Source organism: Petaurus breviceps, unplaced genomic scaffold, assembly GCF_028583685.1.
Source record: "Petaurus breviceps papuanus isolate PSGF00001 unplaced genomic scaffold, PetGlider_PUasm1.0 38, whole genome shotgun sequence".
NCBI lineage: Eukaryota > Metazoa > Chordata > Mammalia > Diprotodontia > Petauridae > Petaurus > Petaurus breviceps.
This window is the reverse complement of record NW_027186304.1, coordinates 84,755,858-84,776,428: the sequence shown is the minus strand read 5'-3', so window position 1 is coordinate 84,776,428 and position 20,571 is coordinate 84,755,858. Positions and strand designations below refer to the sequence as shown.

Genomic DNA, 20,571 nt, shown 5'->3' with positions numbered 1-20,571 from the left:
TTTCTTATTCTGCTGTAAGTCTCTGAGCCTGAATCCCCCCACTCTACTAGTAATTCCCAAAGGCAGGATTTGAACCCATCTTCCTGACTCTGAGGCCAGCACCATATCCACTACACTAGGGGTGGCCCTTTAGGTCCTCAAGGCCCTTTGACTGAATCTAAACTTCACAAACTAGAGTTTATCTATCATCAGGGTTTATAGGTGAAGGGATCATGTGTCTGGAATTTTCTGGGACAGTTCTCATTTCAATAAATGAAAACATGCTTTGAAGGAGGCTTTGTAAAAGCCTTATTGTTCTATCTGTAATACCTATATTTTTATATCTATAAGATATGAATATCTTATATCAAGTTTTGTTTCCTAAATTTGTGTCTGACAAATCTAATTGCTACATTCCTAGGGTACAATACAATTTGTCAGTAGAAATGTCCCTGTGATGCACTTTCCTCACCTTCACCTGATAGCATTGCTCAAGGCTCAGTTGATATGACACCTACTGTAGCCTCTTAATTATCTTCCTCATTTATTAGGAGAAAATTCTCCATGTCATTATGTATATTTTCATCTTTTTACATGTGTGTCTCCCTTACTTATACCCAGTAGAGTATAAGCTCCTTGAAGGCCGATAGTATTTTTCATTTCATCTTTGTATTTTCAGCACCAGCATAGTTCTTGACACATGGTAAGTGCTTAATAAATGACTGTCGGATTGGATTGGTATGGTCAGGGTAGTCACTTTTATTTGACAACTTGAGGTATTCACCATTATACTTTATTTTGGTGCATTTTATTGATGCTTTCCCTTAAAAGTGAAGAAAGTGCTAGCAAAAAGGCAGTAGCATCTTGTAACCAGAAACTTTTGGGGTTCAGTTTCACAAAAGAAGCCACATGGTCAGCTGATTGAATGAAGTTAAACGAATGGCATTTGCACAATTTCACATCTAGTACCTTTTTTGGTCAGCTGGCTGGGAAGAAGTGGCTGGGAAATGCCTTCCATGCATGTGTATTTGGATTGTTGTGGGAGAGAAAGTTGATCTAAAAAGCACCAAATCCTTTCTATTCAAGCATCAGCTATTTTTAAAAAGCTTCTTGAGAAGTGGGAAATCTACTTGGAAATCGACTTTAGTCATAAGGAGAGACTAGCATTTCTTTTATTCATCCATTCATTCAATCACAGTCATTCATTCTGGTTTCTCCAAATAAGCAAACACATTTTGTTCTGTGGTTTGAAGGAAGTTCCACACCCCATCCTACCCGTCACTCACACACCTCGCTCTTGCTTCCAACCCTCAGTACAACCTTCTCAATTCGGCTTTGGGCAGAGAGTGTGCTCCTGAGTATATGTGAACTTAGCTTCCAGCAATAAATAGGGAATTCGTGAATTGGAGAGGGAGGGAAACCCCGGGTAGCGATAATTCTTGACACATTCCACCCCTCACCCGGGCCCCCGTCCCCATTAGTCCTGGGCATTCAGGGGTGGTTTTAATGGCTTTGAATAGAGATCCTTGGCAAAGGCGCAGGGACTACTGGTGCCGGTGGCCCGTCCATTAGAAGCCCGCCCCCGCCCATTAGAACTCACTGGGCTGGGGCCCACCAGGGTGCCTCTCCACCTGCTCTTTCTCCACCAGCAGCCCCTTGGAGCGGAGCGGGGTTTTCTCATCTTCGGGTTTGTGCGCTCCCTGCCCTGAGGGGCAGCCCAAGTTGGGAGTAGAGATGGGTGGAAGGAGAGCACAGCGGGGAGCGGCTTTCTGCTCCTTCCTTGCAATGGGGAGTAGAGTTAGGAAGAGAGAGAGAGAAAGGGCCAGCTGCCCTGAGAAGGGCCGGAATTAGGGAAAGAGACGAAGTTGGAGCCCCTCTTTTCTAACCAGACCAGTGCTCCGGCAGGGTCCTCCCCAGGTAGGAGAAACCCCACTCAGTACTCCAAATTCTGGAGCCTCGGGTGGTGCAGTCCCTTGAACGCCCGGGGCAGCGGCAGATGGGGAGGGGCTGCGTCCGAGGAGGGCGGGGGCTGGCGGAGGGGGGGCGCGCCTTGCCTCTCTGGCGGTTTGGGGGCCGCCTCCTCCACCCTCTTCTCAGAGGAATCGGCTCACTCTCCCTGGGGATCAAGTCAAGTCATCGTCACCATCTCTTTTGCCCCTGTTACCGTCGCTGTTGCCTTCGGGCGGGGAGAAGCCTTGTGGCGATGCGGACCCTCCCGGGTGCCCTTTGGATGGCACTGTGTGGACTGGCGCGCCTCTGGGCCGGGGCCCAAGCGGGCTGCTCAGAAGTGGGGCGGTGCTGCCCTGGGCGGGACCCCACCTGCTTCGGCCGGGGCTGGAGGCTGGACAGGGTCTATGGGACGTGCTATTGTGACCAAGCGTGTCGGCTCACTGGGGATTGCTGCTTCGACTACTCCAGGGCGTGCCCAGGTAGGGAGGTGGCGAGCTCGGGACGGGGGTGTGATGCAGCTGAAGAGGGCAGCCCGAGGCCGGGGAGCCTTAGTGCCCCCACCTTCCCCAGGGCACGGTGTGCCTCCACCTGACCAGGGCTGGCCATCCCGCAGTTCTGCCCTGAGCCGTGCAGAGCTGCCAGCGCTGGGGCCCTTCTTCTCTTAGAGGCCCAAAGAATTCTCGGATGTGACTCAGGCTCAGAAGAGAGCCGAGGCAGTGCTTCCCACTAACTTGGAGAAGTTCCACTCAACCACTTGGGGAGATGTTAGTGACTACCCGGTGGGGAAGTAGTCTTGTAGAACTTTCTGGCGTCATGGTTTGGAGGCAGGGGGTGAAGGGAAGGGGGGGGGGGATTGGGGGAAAGGGTGAGGATTAAAAAAATATCCTGCCTACATCGGAATGCATCTGCCAGTATACATCGTAATGCCAGGGCTTGCTTTTGTAGGCGTTGCATCATTCTCCTAAAGATTTTCTTTCTCCAAGTGTTTACAGTAGGTACCTGCCTGAGTAATGTGGAGGGTGGGAAGTTCTCTTTTCAATTGGAATAGATTTCTATCTGGAAGGGAATCTTAGAGGTCAGCTACTGCTTAGACCATACTGGAGTCAGCATGGTGAGGGGAGAGGATGCTAGAATGGGAGTCAGGAAACGAAGGCAGGCATTTAGACTGAAATGGCTCTTCCTCTAACATTCTACTGTGATATCTTGGACGAGTTACTCTTTAAGCCTCAGTTTCCTTATCTAAAAAGAGGTGGGCAGGATACTTTAACGAACTATCTCTCAGGAGCTATGTAAATGTAACTTGTAATTTATAGCAACAGCCAGTTTGTTATACCTTAAGTGGTACATTTAAAATAGCTTTCCATCCTATCCCCACTGAACTAAATCTTCATGTGCTCTCTGTATGACCCTGGATCTCTGGTTCCTCCTTTGAAAATGAGGGGTTGAACTAGATCTTGGTTGTCCCTTCTAACTCCATCCCTATGGTTCTATAAATCACTAACCTGCTAAGAGCCACACCACTTTTCTGGGTTGCACAAGCCTACAAAGCAACACAGGAATGTGGGCTGTTTGGAGGAGATAGGCATAGTTTCTCCCTATTGCAAAGTGATGCTCATGTGCTACTCTCCCAGGAGGCAAGAATCAGGCTCAACATCTACATCATTTCATTCAGTAATTCACTGAAGATGCCTACTATGTGCAGAGCACTGTTTTAGCTAGGTTATATGGTTACAATGGTAGAAGGTAGGCTCTACTCTCAAAGACTTTATGGCCTAATGGAGAAAGACACATACAAGTACCACGACACAAGAAAGAGTGAGGTAAATGCAAAGGAGAAATCTAGTCAAAGGGCTCTGAGAAATTTGAGGCCTGAACAGCTTCCTGGAGGAGGTACTTGGAGTTGAGACTTAAAGGAAAAGAAGGATTTCAACACACAAAGGAGCAATACGTTCCAGAAATGTAGAATGGCTCAAAGAACAGAGAGTAGATAGAGGACAGAAAGAAGCTCAGACACGGACTCACACAAGCAGGACCATTTTGTCACTTTGTTAAACTTAATGTATAAACTTTTAAAAATTGTAAAGGAAGCGCAAAGTTTCACATACAATCCTATTTTCTGTTTCTATTTGTATGTTGAAACATTTATTCTTGTTGATGTTTAAGATCAAATTGAAAAGAAAATAATAATTATAATAATAGATATAAGTGTCAGGCACTGTGATAAGCATTTGACAAATATAACATTTGATTTTCACAGCAACCCTGGGAGGTAGGTGCTATTATTACCTCTATTTTAGAGTTGAGGAAACTGAGGCAAACAGGCAAAGTGACTTGCCCAAGGTCAGACAGCCAGGAAGTACCTGAGGCCATATTTGGACTCATGTATTTCTGATTCCAAGGCTAGAGCTCTATCTATTGGCCCACCTAGAATTAAAATAAAGATGAAAGAAAGAGAGCTCAGAATAAAAATGGGAATGGAGAATAATTCACTTTAGTTAGAATGTAGAATACTGAACTGTCTTATTTGTGTAGTATGGAGTAACTCCTGATATGGGAACTGACTCCATCCCATCTTAGTAGATAGTTCTTAAGGAATTGTCTGAGTAACTTACCCAGGTCACCAGGTGTCAGTCATTGGCATTGAACTCAGGTCTTCTGACTCCAATCCAAGTACTCCATTAGTTATGTCATGCTGCCTGCATATTAACAGGGGTAGTATGAGATAAAACTGGAAAGATAAATTAGGGTGAAATGGTTCAGTGATCCAGGAGAGACAAAATAAAGACTAAAGCCTGAGAAATGGTGATTGCATAATCATGTTCTTGAGTCACTCCTTATTTTATCCAAGATGTTGCCATCCTTGCATTGGAGTCTCCAGAACATTTCCTGCTCCTAATTAATCCTACTTTCCTCCTCATGGGCAAGGACAACCCCCTTGCCCCTTCCATGGTATAATCTGTTATTCTCACTGACATAGTTCTCATTTTGGACAAATAGGAATGAGGTGAGATAAGGGGAAATGAGGGTGGAAATAAGCACTTATTAAGTACCTACTACATGCTGGGTCCTGTGATAAGTGTTTTACAAATATTATTTTGTTTGATCCTTACAACAATCCTGTATTAAATGATCACCATTTTGCAGTTAAGAAGACTGAATCCAACAGAGGTTAAGTGACTTTCCCAGTGTCAGAGAACTAGAAGTATCTGAGGCCAGATTTGAGTTCAGATCCTTCTGACTCCAGACCCAGGATTCTCTCCATGTAGCATCAAGCACTCTAGCGTACCCAGGATGGCTGCCAACACAGGTTCTTAGATCTGCTTTTCTAAAGGAAAGCAACTCAAAATGGGTTAACAATCTTGCTTTAATCAAACATATGTGGGGAAAAAGGTCAGCACTCTGAACTACAGAGAATAAAAACAAGTTACAAGCAGACAACAAATACAGAGAAACATCAGCAGACAGGCTTCCAACTGTCTGACCATTACATCCATACCTAGTCAGTTACCAGAGAGGAAAATACCAACATCTGGGTTTTCAAAGCTGTGGGGCTCAACTGCTGCCCAGAGTCTCATCTGGCTAAATCACACAACTCTTCTCAAAGTTAGCCCCAAAACAAAATCTCACATCAGGGTGTATATATATATATATATATATATATATATAGCCTTCTCCTCACTCAGAGAATGTTACAACCCTCTTGACCCATTGCTCAATCACAAAGCAATGAAGTGTGGGCATTCCTGAAAAACAAGCCTCCTGCCACAGGCTCCATGTGACCACATTCAGCCTATTAGGGGACATAGTATATTTTCAAATCAGGGAAGGTTCTCTGAGTCACTTAAGGCTATCAAAGGGCCTAGGGGCAGGGAAGATCTTAGATTCCATTACCATAACACCCCACCACACAATCTAGCTGCCTCTGATAAGTGACTTTCTCAACAGTAAGGCAAGCACAATAATAGAGTTATAACTGGCAAGGGAAGAAATGAAATTCCTTCTAGTTTACTATTTTGGAGATTAACTATTCTCTGAAGTGTGAATTAGGAGTAGAAGGAAGCATTGTTGTGATATGATACTCCAATGTACACTTCAACAATTCCTACACTTGACTCATCTTCCAAATTCCCCCATTTCTTTTGAGTATATCACCATTATTCCAGTCATTCAGACTCAAAACCTTGGAATTATCCTTGACTCTTCCTTTTTCTTCCCTTTCCATATCTAATCAATTGTCAAGTCTCATCAATTCTACCTCCATACTATCTCTTGGGTTTGTTCCCTTCTCTCTACTCACATGCCTATTGTCCTAATTCAGTCATTTTGCATTGGGATTGTTGCAATGTTCTACAAATTGATTCCTCCTGCTTTTAGGCTCTTCTCACCATAATACATTCACTACACATCGGCCAAGTTGTCCTAAGGTACAGTTAAGACCATTCCATTCCCTTGCTTAAGAAACTTAGATGGTTCTTTTTTGCTTCTAGGATAAAATTAAATCTCCTTACCTTGACATTTAAAACTGTCCCTTCCCCCATCAGGTTCCCATTTACCTTTCCAGACACATTTCATATTATGCCCCTTTCACATACTCTGTTTTCCAGAGTGGTCAATGATCTGCTTACTGAATTCAGTGTTCCATCTCTGATTTCTGTACCTAAGCACACATTGACCCCCATGCCCAGAACTCTTTTCTCATCATTACCTCTTAGAATTCTTAGCTCCTTTCATGGCTCATATGATCATAAATTTAGAATTGGAAGCAAGTTTAGAAACCAGTTTGACCAACCCCCTCATTTAACAGATGAGGAACTGAGGCAAGTAGAGATAAATTGACTTGCCCAACATCCCATAACTAGTAAATGTTTGAGGTAGAATTTTAGTCTCTGACTTCTGATTCCCAAATCCAGTACCCTGCCCTCCACTTCAACCCCTCTTCCACAGCTCAGTCCAAGTGCTACCTCCTCTGTAAGAGCTTTCCTAAGCCAAGTTATTTTAGTGCTCTAATGACTTCAAATTATCCTGTTTTTATTGATATACATGTTGTCTCCTGCCTCCTCCTTGTCCCTCCCCAAGTAGAATGTAAGTTCATTGAGGACTTAGAAACTCTTTGGGTTTGGTGTTTTTTTTTTTAATCTAGTGACTACCATAGTGCTTTGCATATAGTAATAATAAATGTTTATTTAAGTATTTAATAATAATAAATTATTTATTGAATTGAACAGTCCTGATGTAGCTTGACCCATATTTAGCTATTTCTACCTATTCAGCTATTTTACTTATTTCCTTTTTGAAGGTATAGTTGGATAGTGGGCAGTATCTTTAAGTTGCCCAGCAGAGTCAAGATCAAAGGAAATCCCTTAGTTGAAGAACATTAAGCAACAAAGAAGACAAAGTGACCTCAAAAATCTCATGATTGTAGTTTGAGATTTTTGCTGTACAAAATTGCTTTAGTTACTTTCATAACTCAGGGAAAGCAGCTTATTTTAAAGATATCTTTTTAATGAAGGATTCTTCCTGAGTTTTATTGTGTTTTTTTTTATTTGTTTGTTTTGTTTTGCTTTTTGGAGGGCTATTGGGGTTAAGTGACTTGCCCAAAGTCACACAGCTAGTTTTTTGTGTTAAGTGTCTGAGGCTGGATTAGAACTCAGGTCCTCCTGACTCCAGGGCCAGTACTCTATTCACTGAGCCACCTAGTCACCCTGAGTTTTATTGTTTTCCATTAAATTTGTGATTTCATTGGTATAAGTAACTCCCTGTGGGGAAATTCCCCCTATACTAGGTCTGAGAGCAGCTCAGGGTACTCTAAATTATCACCTGTATATCCACTAGATTAGAAGGACTTGGACACAGGTTGTCTTGATCTGGGTCCAGCTCTCAACCACTACAGCATGTTCCCTTTTTTTTTTTTTTGAGCTATTATCTGGCACCAGTTCTCCATTTTTCTCTGTCTAGCGATTCAACCCCTTTTGTGCAGCTAGAAGACCTGTGAGAATAAATAAATGCCTGTAGGAGACTGAGTACAACTCCCACTGCAGAACTTCAACCCCCCTTCCATGAACATTGCTTCCTTCTCTATTTCCTGCTACCACCAACCCAAACCTGACCCCTAAGGAAATCTGACTTCTTTGGGATTGGGTGTTGGCCAGTTTTCCTTTCCTTAATCCAACAAAGACAAAGTCAGGGTTAAAAGGTTTACTAAGGAATTAGGGAAACAAACTGAAGAAAAAGTAATGTGCAAAAGTATCAAACTATGGTATGTTAAAGGCATAATCTTTGCTTTAACCCATCGGATTCTTCCATGGCTGAATTAAAAGAAAGAGGTTTTTATTGACAACTGAAGCTGGGGGGAGGAGGGGTGGGGTGGGGCAGGGAAGTGATTTCAGGTTACATTGTGGAGGGCGTCATGTATAGGCTGAAGAGAGAGAATATAAAAAACCTCAAATCCTTTGAGGAAGAGACTTTAGGGTTCAATTCAATTCACTTAATATTAATATTTGTTTAGGACTGTGTTTGATGCTAGAGATACAAAGACAAAACCAAAACATTCTACTAGGGGAAAATAACATCCCCACAAATAATTTAATACAAAATGTATGCAGTGTAAATTAAAAATATTTTTTGCAGGGAGGAACACAGTAACTGGTGGGATCAGAAAAGTCTTCTGTGGAAGGTGGGACTTGAGCTAGGTCTTGATAGCAGGTAGGCCTTCCAAGAAGTAGAGGTGAAGAGGGAGAGCATTCAGTTAAGGAAGCTGTTTTTTGGCTTCCTAGAGAGCAATTCTTTACAAGACTCTAGTTACAGAACTCCCACAGTCTGCATATGGTCAACATACAATCCTCATTTTAAGTCTATGAAGGTGGAAAAGTTAGAACAAAAGAGCAAACACACAATTCCCAACTTCAGAGTAGAGCTTTGAGATAAGTAATAGAGGAGATGACCCTGCCATCTGGAAGTACTCAAATAAACTCAAGTTCTTAGTGAAAAAATTCTGAACAACTGTATGTAGGGGAAAATTCTTGTTAGTGGTGGATACGAGGAAACCAAAGCCAGAAAAGGGATACGTATTTTCTAGGATTTTTGTCTTAAGCATATCCAGAATCCCTAAACATTCTCTCTTAATATTTTCACAAGTTTCAGAAAGGCTTTAAGCATACTTTAAAATAATTTTTCTGGAACTCAACAGTTATTGATACATACGAACATTTCCAAATAGACAAAAAAAACCTTAAAGAGGATTGCAGATAAAACTGCAATGGGTTTTTAAAAGTATACTTCAACTTTCACATGGTTGTACCACCACTTCCCTTATTGTCTGTACTCTCGTCTGAGAAAACAGACTTTTAGGAAGATTTCTTATCAGTATATTCTTTGGGCTCACAGATAAAAGTCCTGCTGTGACTTTTCTTACAGTGGTCATCAGGAAGATGGTAACTGAAGAGAACTGATTTAGCTTCACTAATTTATACTTTTCATTATGCCTTTAGATGATATACATAAGTAATATTGTGTAGTATACTACAGCACACCTGGACAAAAAGTAAATAGATGAAGAGTTTGGGAAATGGAGCACAAGCCTGGAAAAGAAGGATGATACAGTAAGAATGATAGTGGTGGGGTGGCTAGGGGAACACTTACTAGCCATGTGACCTTGGGCAAGTCACTTAACCCCAATTGCCCTCCAAAAAACAAACAAAAAAAAAGAATGGTAGTGGACTTCAATTATCTATACATCTGGAGGTCTCTCTCTGCCAGAAGCAGAGCTAATGATTTCTTGGCTCTCCTTAATGATAATTTTATCCATCAAAAGAGGTGGGAAAAGTCAGCTATTCTGTTTTGATTCTCATCAATGAGGAAGAACTGCTTGCTGAAGTCGAAATGATAGTACTGTGAGGGGGGAAGTAGCCATTCCATCTTAAAATTTGTAAAATGGAAAGAATATCTGAACATAGTTTAATCTCCACCCTAAATGTTTGGAGATCAGTCATCAAAGCTTTCAGAGAAAAGAGAGTTAGATCCCATGGATTAAAATCGTGTAGGAGTAGTAAGCCCAGGAGGGAGGGGTTGGAGGTTTCAGGAATGAAATTCAGAAGACACAAAGAAGAACAATTCTGATGTAGAGGAAAAGGGAAACTGGTTGAAAAACATCAGTGTTGGACAATTTAGAATTATAAAATGCATATAGAGCAGACAGAAAAAAAGTCAGGGAATGGAAAATGAGTTCAAAAGTATGGCAAAGTGTCTGGGACACTAAAAATGAGAAATTGTTGTTGAGTTGTGTCCAACTCTTTGTGACCTATTTAGAGTTTTCTTGGCAAAGATACTGGAATGGTTTGCTATCTCCTTCTCCAGCTTGTTTTACAGATGAGGAAACTGAGGTAGACAGGGTATCTCTTTACAGTAAACAGTAGTGTCTGAGGTTGGATTTGAACTCAGGTCTTCCTAATTCCAGGTCTGGGGCTCTATTCGTTCTTCCACTTAGTTACCCTAAGAAATCCCCTAGAAGAGTTAAGGACCAAAAAAGGGCAGATTTATTTATTGCTGCATTGGGGACAAGAGAGGATAAAAAAAATAGGAGAGTATGCTAATTGGGGGTAGATTAGACAATGAACAATGGACAATGGGAAGAAGGTTGAGCTGTTTCTGTCCATTTTGCATCTATTTTTCCTGCCAAGGAGAATGATCTTGGACTAGAAAGGACAGAATGAAAAAAAAATAGCCAATAAAGAGTTGAAATTCAAGAAAAGTAGGGAGATAGTAAAAGCATCTAACTGTTCTTGAAAGTTTGTCACTAGGGAAGCACATCCCAGGGTACTGAAAGAACTAGTGGGTATGATTGCTGAGCAATAGATATTTGAACAATTATGAATAACGGGGAAAAGGATGCAGGACTGAGGAAAGGTAATGGTTGCTCCTTTTTCAGAAAGGAGAAGAGTAGGAAGCCTTTGAGATTTAGACCAATGGGCTTCACTTTTGATTTCTTACAAAATTCTAGCATGTGGTGAATTGCTTTCTAGGCAAAGGAAGCTGGGACAATAAAGAAATAACATCACTTCAGCAAGAACAGGTGATGACAGCCAACTTCATTTTCTTCATGGTAAAGGTAGTTGTCATGATAAGGTCATTGATATTAGCTATGGTTTATAAAGATTTTATCGAGGAATTTGAAAATGTCTCTCATATTATCCTCATGGTTAAAATGGAGAAATATGGGCTACTAGATTAGTTAGATGAATTTGGATATGGCTGGATATCTGAACCCAGTAATTAGTTCCTAATGTCAGCTTAGATAGGTCCCTATAGTAGAATAACTCAGGCATTTCTCCTGGTCTTGTGCTGTCAATATTTTTATTAATGACTTGGAAGAATGTATAATAGATGGTATATTTACAAAATTTGCATAAGACCCAAATTAGGAGCAATAGCTAACTTATGAGCTAGATGAGAGAGGCTCTCCAAAGCCTTCAGCAGAGTAAGATACATGACAATCTAAGCACAAGACATTTAATAGAAAAATAGAATATAGTCTTACACCTGGGTTTTTACAAATGAATTTTACAAGTTCAATATGGTAGAGGCAGGGTTAGAAAGCAGTTTGTCTGAAAAAGACCTGGTGTTTTTAGTGGATGGAAATCACAATATGAATCAACAGTGGGATAGCCCCAAATGAATTCCATCTTTAGCTGCATTAAGAAAGGTTTAATATCTAGAATAAGGGAGATAAAAATGCCACCATACTCTATCCTGGTCAGACCTCACCGTGAGTATTCTATTCAGTTCTGGGAGGTATATTTTAGGGAGGACATTGAGAGGCTAGAAAGCATACAGAGAGGAGAGTGGATTGATAAAGTTCCTGAAATCATATGCTATCAGGATTGGATGAAAGTTAGAGGGGAATGAGGAGCACTGGCTTCATGTAGAAAAGCTGTCATGTGGAAGAGGGATTAGGTTTGTTCACTCTCTAAGGCAGAATTAGGAGTAAGAGGTGACAGTTGCAAGAGTCAGATTCAACTGTCAGTTCAATTCATTCAGCATTTATTAAGTACCTGCTGTGTCAGGTATTACACACTGGCTTAGAAGATACAAAGAAAAATAATTAAAGCAATCCCTGCTCTTGAGCAGCTGGATAGAGTTCCAGGCCTGGAGTCGAGAAGACACAAAATCTTGCTAAATTCAAATCTGGCCTCAGGAATTTACTAACTGGATGACCTAGGACAAGACACTTAACCCTGTTCGTCTCAATTTCCTTATCCATAAAAATGAGCTGGAGAAGGAAATGGCAAACCACTCCAGCATCTTTGCCAAGAAAATCTCAAATGGGGTCATGAAGAGTTGTATGCTACTGAACAACAATTCCTGCCCTCAAAGAGCTTATAGTCTTCTGTGGGGAGGGAATATTACCAAAGACAAATATATATGTAAAATAAACAAAAGGTAATTGGGAGGGGGGGGTTGGTTGAGATAACAACTCTGAAAATTTGAATAGGACCCAAGTAGGTGGAAGCTAGAGCTGAGCCTTGAATGAAGCTAGGGTTTCTAAGAGGCAGAAGTGAGGAGAGAAGGCACCCCAGGTATGAGGGACAGACAGTCTGTGTGCAAAGACTTGAAGATGGGAAATGAATTATCTTGAGTGGAGAACAGCAAGTAAGCCCATTGAACTGGTATGTAGAGTACATGGAAGGGGGGAGGGACAGAGTGAGGAGGAGGAATAATGGAAATATGTCTGGAAAGATAGTTTTGGAACCTGAATGTGAAAAGTTTTAAATGCTAAAAAGAAGATTTTGTATTTTTCTCAGAGTCAATAGGGAATCACCAAAGCTTCTTGAGCAGAAGGATGTTTCAGTCAGACTTGTGCTTTAAAGAAGTATCAATGTGTTAACTGTGTGGAAGGTGTATTGGAAGGGGTAGGGTTAGAAAGAGAGACTGAGTGAATTAGGAGCTATTACAATATTCCAGGTGAAAGATCATGGCAACCTAAAGAAGGGTGATGGCCATGGGAATGGAGAGAAGGGAGAATGTAAAAGAGAATTGTGGAGATAGAATTTATAAGGCTAAATGTAAGGGAAAACTTCCTAACAAGGTGCGCTATCCAGATGTGAAATGGTCTGTCTCACAAAGAAGGTTCTCTTTCAGTAGACACCTTTAAGGGAAGGATGAATGACCATTTGTGGAGTGCTTAGTAGGGGGAGTTCTTATCTAGGAGGTTTTCAATGCTGATATTGGGGAATTTGTGAGTCTAAATCTACATTACTTGCCTTCAGTATATAGTGAAGGCTCAAATCTTGCTGTACTGTTCAGTTAGATGCCCTGCAGTCAGAAAGATATGAGTTCAAATCTGGACATTTACTAACTGTATCCAGTCTCTGTCTCCCTTATTTTGCTCAACTGTGTCCTCCCTAAAATATACCCACCAGAACTGAATATAATACTCATGATGAGGTCTGACCAGGATAGAGTACAGTGGCATTTTTATCTCCCTTATCCTAGATACTAAACCTTTCTTAATGCAGCTAAAGATGGAATTCATTTGGGGCTATCCCACTGTTGATTCATATTGTGATTTCCATCCACTAAAAGCACCAGGTCTTTTTCAGACAAAGTGCTTTCTAACCCTGCCTCTCCCATATTACACATTAACTCCCATATCCCAGGGCCATGAGGACCATATGAGATAAGATTTGTGAAGTGCCTAGCACTGTGTTTTGTTACTTTGTAGGAGCTTAATAAATGCTTGTTTACTTCCTTTTCTCCCTATGATCTAGTCCAGGGGACAGTTATTTCAGTCTACACAGCTACCTTACTATTGAAAACAAACAGGATCAGAGTATGACTTGGGGGAGAGAATAAGGGTTTCTAGCTAGGCAGGACCCTGAAGATCATGTAATCCAAAGTCCTTGTTTTACTGATGGGCAAACTGAGCCTTAGAGAGAGTGAAGTGTGTTGCTCAAGGTCATGTATCTAGTAAATGGCAGAATCAAGATGATAATTCGGGTCTTTCAGCAGCAGAGCCAGTAAATTCCCTGGGTTTTTTGTTCTTTTTTAAAATTTTCCTCCTGGATGCCTCCTCAAACTGGTGTTTCTGCCTTCTAGTAGACTGACAGGTGTGTGTGTGTGTGTGTGGGGGTGGGGGTGGGGAGTGCTAGTTAAAATGTTTGTTGTCATTTGCAACTTTGGGGTATTTAAAAAAAGTAACCTCTCCTGAGAAACAGCTTGCCTTTGTTTCTGAAAACTCATTCTTAAAAAAAAATCCCACAAATATTTTTTGATCTAAGTTTGCAGTTTGTGAGAATACCATCAGTCAACCTCTAGCACCATGAGCTGGGAGGGAGACTTGCTCTGAACCCAACTGGCACCTTCATGTCTGTGCTTTTAAATGAACACAACATTTATACAATAATTCATAATGTCAACTTGTAATTTTTCTTAGTCATTCCACACAATAAGTCTTGGTGCTAATTCACCATTATTATTTATAGCCTACCTTATTTAGACAGTAGAACCAAAGCTAAGGAAGCCAGTGGGGAAGGCAGGGTTCATTGTTTTGTGGCCTGAGAGACCACACATCTCTGAATACAGAACACAATGGCATGGATTGTCCTATTTCAGGTCCAGCAAAGTACCACCTAAAGAGAAGGCAGAAAATTGTTCATTTACTCCTGATTACAGTTGAGAAGCAGAAGAATGAAGTAGTAATAGATCACATTTCTTCAGCACTTTGTTTTACAAAGTGTTTTCCTCACAACAAGCCTGTGAGGAGTATACTGAGACATGTTTAACAACTGGCTCTGGGGAGAAAGGTGGGGGAAGGGAAATGTGCCACAAGACACACTTTTAATCTACATTATTAACATTTTCCTCATCACTTCAAGGAATAATAATAGCTAACACTTACATAGCATTTACTATGTGTGAGGCACTACACTAAACACTTTATAATTTTTATCTCCTTTGATTATCACAACAACCCTGGGAGGTAAGTGTTCCTATTATCACCATTTTACAGATGAGGAAACTAAGGCAAATTGGGGCTAATTGACTTGCCCAGGATCACACAGCTAGTATGTGTTGGAGCAGAATTTGAGTTCAGGTCTTCCAAACTGCAGCACTCTATACAACTATGCCACCTAGCTTTCCCAAGTCTAGAAAATCAACAATAAGTCAAGCCCTTATTTGTAACATTTGCTGATTTTCAAGGTATAAATATTCATACTAAAAATTCAACAATCAACTCTCTAGAGCCATTTGAACTGGCTCCAGCACACATCTGGGCTCAGTCAACACATGTGTTATCCACATTTACAGTCAAGGCATGGAGATTTTTAGTGATTTGTCCATGGTTCCACGTTGACTAAGTGTCAAACCTGAACTGACCTATATCTGATTCTGACCGGTACTCTTTTCACTTACCTCATTCTGCCTCATCCCTCTTCAAAGGGAAATCATGCCTGACTAATTTATTAAAAATTCTTTTTGAGGAGGTAATGGAGGAAGGAGAAATCACCTACATTCCATTTAGGGAACTACACAGTGCTTTCAGTGACTTTAAACTATTTAGAACAATGTAAATTAAAAATAGGGTGTGCTGGTAAATGTTTAACAATCTCTTCACTAAAAACCCATTACACACTTTTAAGTCTAATATGAATTATTACCATTTTTGCCATCTCTTTATTAGTTCAGACAATCAACAAAACAATAAATCATGTCCTGATTTGTGGCATTTGCTAATTTCTGAGGTATAAATGCTCACACTGAAAATTTAACAATTGACTTTGCCTCAGTTCCTCATCTGTAAAATGAGTTATGGAAGGAAATGGTAAGCTACTCCACTATCTTTGCAAGAAACCCCCAAATGGGGTCATGAAGAGTTGGACATTACTGAAAAGTGACTGAACAGCAGAACAAAGGGGAATGGGAGGATACACAGTGGGTATAAATAGTCTGTAGCCTCTTCCTAAAAGTGCTTTTGATTCAAGAAATGGTGCAAAAGAACCTGGGCTGGTCATATGTTGACAATGAGAAATCTCAGATGGACAACTCTTATAATAAGTTTGGTAGCCCTGAAGTACTAAAAGAAGAGGGTTCCAGACCTAGAATGGATCTTACAGATGATATAGTCAGGGGTGTCAAAGTCTAATAGAGACCCTGAGATTCAATCTATTGACTTAGAAAACCACAACTTAACATTGTTCTTTTATATTTTTACTTATTTTGTTAAACATTTACCATTTATTTTTCAATATGGCTCTGGTCTCTTTGCTGACAGCAAGTTTGATATCTCTAATTGAGTTCAACCCCTTTGTTTTACAGACAAAGAAACTGAGGTTCAATGAGACTTAAGTGGCTTAGCTCAAGGTCAGTCAAGTAGCAAAAAAATGGCAGAATCAGGATTCAGATCCAAGTCTTCTTCCTTCAGATGGGATTGTTTTAGTCTCCCCCTGTCTATGCTGCTACCCAAGGAAGGCCTTCTGGGTATAGGGAGATCCTGCTGGGAGGATCTCTAGGGACACACACACAAAAACAGCACAGAACGAAAAAGCATCACAAGTGAGAAAGTGAGATCTGTCTAGGTCGAAGGAGCATCATTGTTTCTGAGAATCATTCAATATATCAGAAGGCTATGGATTTGGGATGCCTTGATTTGAGGGTTTTTCTGTGATGCAGATAGAACTGAGTTAGAGATAGAAAACAATGGGGGCAGGGATGGGTAATGTCTTACTTAGTGTTGTTCCTATCAATATTTGCATTTAATAGGAGTTTAATAAGTGTTTTTTCCTTTTTGCATGTTTTTGTCTTAAGTAGATTTTTTATTATCTGCTAAGAGGGCATTACTTCTATCTTCCTAATTCTCCTACCTTTGGTACTTTTCTTCCTGTATTCTCCCTCATATATTGGAAAGAGCCTTGGATTTAGGGTCAAAGGACCTGAGTTCAAATCCTAGTTCTGCTGCTTAGTATCTGTGTGCTCTTGAGTAAGTCATTTAACCTCTTTAGGTCTTAGTTTTCTCATCTGTAAAGTGAGGCAGCTTTCAACCCTAAATCAATCTAATAAATTTTACTCCCTCTAGTCTTTACAGTTTACTTTTTAATGTTGATTGATTAAAATTCATATTACTAAAATTCTTTGTTCTTTTATTGAAAAAAATTATTTTTTGTTTTTGGCGGGGGAGGATAGGGCAATTGGGGTTGAGTGACTTGACCAAGGTCACAACAGGCTAGTTTGTGTGTGTGTGTGTGTGTGTGTGTGTGTGTGTGTGTGTGTCTGTCAAGTGTCTGAGGCTGGATCCGAACCCAGGTCCTCCTGACTCCAGGACCAGCACTTTACCACTTTACTCACTGTGCCACCTAGCCGCCCCAAAATTCTTCATTCTTAAGGGGCCCTAAATCCTCTTCATTTTTTTCTGAAGTCAAAGTCATGGTGAACCCAGCAACTTTATTTCTTCTTTTATTTCTTTCTCAGTTTCCCTCAAGGTCCAATGGGGCAGGGGTGGGGGGTGCTACTTCCTGGCTGGAATCTTTTCTGCTTCCTTCTACTAGAAGTGACTGCTCTTATTTCATGCTTGTCATAGAACTTTGGATCACTACCTAGTATTTAGCACATTCTATCTTATGTCGTATGCATGCGTGCGTGTGTGCGTGTGTGCGTGCGTGTGTGTGTGTGTGTGTGTGTGTGTGTGTGTGTGTGTGTGTGTACACCCATCCTATTCCCCTGGAAAACTGTAAGTTGTCTGTGGGCTAGGACCATGTCTCATTTGCTCTTTGTATAACCATTGCTGGACATAATGCCTTGCATACTTAGCAGATATTGGCTGAAATGAATTTTTAGAGAAACTGGTGACCTTGCTTTCTGGTATCTGTTGAATCTATAATCCCTGGCTGTCAGCAAAGCACCCCAAATTCCTAGGATAACCCAAAGGGATCAAATTTTAACTGAGTTTTCAGAAACTGGGAGAGTGCAGTTAACTTGTAGTGATGACAATTCAGAATATCATGGAACAGACAAAATGTCTTGTCAGGTTTCATTAGTAACTAGTGAAAAAGAAATGGATACCAAGAATGCTGAATTTTAAGAGAACCTTTGGAGGGATTTATAGAGATTGAGTTAAATTGAATGGGATAAGCATCAGAGGGAAAGGGGACTGAACAGTAATGCATTAGATTTAAAATGAGATTGTTGTCATGCAGCTGTAATTATGCATGATTCTTAGCATTCAATCCATCTAGAACTTCTATGCTTCCCCTCCAGCTCTCCCCACAAAAAAACTAGTCCTTATTTGGCTAAAAGAAATTGCAGTCAAAATAGTAAAAAATATAAAAATAAATCAAGAATAGATTATTATGTTTTATTAATGTGGGAAGGGAACAAACACTGTGTACAAATCTTTCAACTTGATGTTTTGGGGATTACCTTTTTATTTGTAATGATTTTCAAGTGAATATATTCAATGTGTATCTCAGTTAAATCTCCTAAATATTGTATTTCAAAGTCCAAGAAACTTTCTGAATCTCTTTGATGGGTCTTTTAAAGTCATGGATTTTAAGCAAAACAGGAAGCCTCCTTCTGCCAAGTTCAAACCTGAAGCAACAGTAACAATGATAGAAAACAGTAACTTGCAGTTTAGATTGCCTTTCCATCCAGGGACTTTAAATGACTTTGGAATCAACCAGATGAATTAAACAAAAATTTTAAGGTGAACCAAAATTTTTGAAAAAGTTTAGGATCTACATTTATTTCATGTATTTATGTAATAAGAAGGATACGTTGAGAGAAAGACTTGAGGGAAAGGAGGTGTGACTATCTAGGGAGTTTTGAAACTGAAGGATTTAAGCTAGAGAATAAGGGGAAAGAGGATGAAGTTTGACTGTGCCCCCCAGGGTGCTGATAAGGTAAAGGGAGTGACAGTTTTCATGCTGAGGGACCCCCAGGTAGTTGCTACAAGAAAGTGGAAGAATTGAAGATCCTGATTCTGGGAAAATATGGTGAAAAGGAAGAATTTTATAGTGAGCTCTTTGAAGTAGGTGTTGCTTTTCTTTCTGCCAGGGCAAGTAGGTGTTATCTATGCTCAAAGTTCAGGTTGGCCTTCCTCCCAGAAGAGAAGAGAAAGGGGCTTAAGAACATTTGTTCACTTTCCAGGTTATCAGGAAAATGAAGTGTTCCTTTAAAAAACAGAAGGTGAGAGGTCATTTGGTAAGGGAAGAGACAAATAGTCATAGTTGGTGGCTCCATGCTGAGGGATTCTAAAGCAGCTCTTTGCCAATCTGACAAAGCCAACAGAGAGCTCTGTAGTTTTCCCTGGGAATGTATGAAAGATATGATGTATGATCTCCCCAAATATCCAGTAGTCTAGCCACTCACTCCTCAGATGTGGTGATTCACATAGGTGAAAGCGATAGCTTCCTAAGTACGAGATAGGAGAGGCATGGGCAGACTGCAGTTTGCATGAAACAAGAAGGAACTCTGCAGGCTCAATAATGATATGGCATTTACAAAAAACAATAGCGGTCTTTACTTTGCAAACCTTAAAGCGCTATATAAGTGCTAGTGGCTATTATTGTTGGTATTATTGGTATCCTTTATGTCATTTTAAATCTTGAGGGAAATAAATCTAAAATCTAGAAGGATCTCTTAAAAATCTCTTCTGGACCATTAAATGGGCATAATGCATTTTGAAAAAATCAATGATATTTGACTTTGAAATCCTGGTTTGTGACTTCTTGAGACAATCTAAAAAGGATTCAATAGCAAATTTGGTCAACAGACCTTTCAGCCTTTTTAGAGGAACATGATATTTGACCTCATATGTTTCATCAAGTGAATGGGGAAATAGAATCAATCCATGGGAAACGGAGTAGCCAGTGTCCTTCTGCCCATGAGGGACAGTGCTCTTATCTTCACAGTGGTAAGGTCAGTTCTGGGAAACGTTTGCCACCTGTAGAAATTTGTCTCCTTTGTTAAGCTGCCTTGAAAGGTCTTGTCTTATTTTGGATAGACCCAATCCTAAGGCATTTCTAAAAGTCAAGGTTATAATCTAAGGTTCTCTTAATAGCTCATAACGTATTATATGGAGAAAGCTCTGAAGGAAGACTTGGGCTCATGTTCTGGCTATGAAAATAACTTGTAATACTTAAATCTCACTGACTCTCAGTTTATTCATCTGTAGAATGACGGGAGTTATGCTAAATTATCTCGAAAGTTCTCTCACCTCTAGTATTCCATATCTCTATTAATTCTGTGATAGGTACTGAATTTTCTGCGATGGGCCTACTCTAGGCTAAGTCTTCTTGGATCTGCTTCATACAGGTCAAGGCTGAACCTTCTCTACGACAGCATTTATTTTTTTTAATGGACCCTAAAATCCATTTTGGGGTTTGGAGAGAAGGGTCCTTGCAGGTTCACCATCTATCATTAATGAAAAGAGCAGGTTTATCAATTCTGGTGCATTGTGATATTCTGATGTCTGATATGTGTTGTAATATTAGACAATCATAGTTCCTAGGAATAGTTGTAAAGGCAAGATAAATAGACATAATCTGAGGACTTGTATGCTACCTTTTCAACTAGATATCAGACAAAAACAAATTTAGATCATGTTGAACCTTAAATCCTACGTTAGAAAAGACAATGGGGTGCCAACATGATCCA

The 20,571-nt window shown here is 40.4% G+C and overlaps 1 protein-coding gene across 1 annotated transcript in view; it reads left to right on the top strand.

Annotated features, from left to right (window-relative positions):
* The first annotated feature begins 2,055 nt into the window (after positions 1-2,055).
* Positions 2,056-20,571, top strand: part of SBSPON (somatomedin B and thrombospondin type 1 domain containing) — a 54,709-nt gene continuing 36,193 nt past the window's right edge. Inside the window, exon 1 of the mRNA XM_069100117.1 lies at positions 2,056-2,408. Within this exon, the coding sequence (XP_068956218.1) occupies positions 2,183-2,408 (226 nt within the window). The 5' untranslated portion in view covers positions 2,056-2,182. The remainder of the gene's footprint in view (positions 2,409-20,571) is intronic.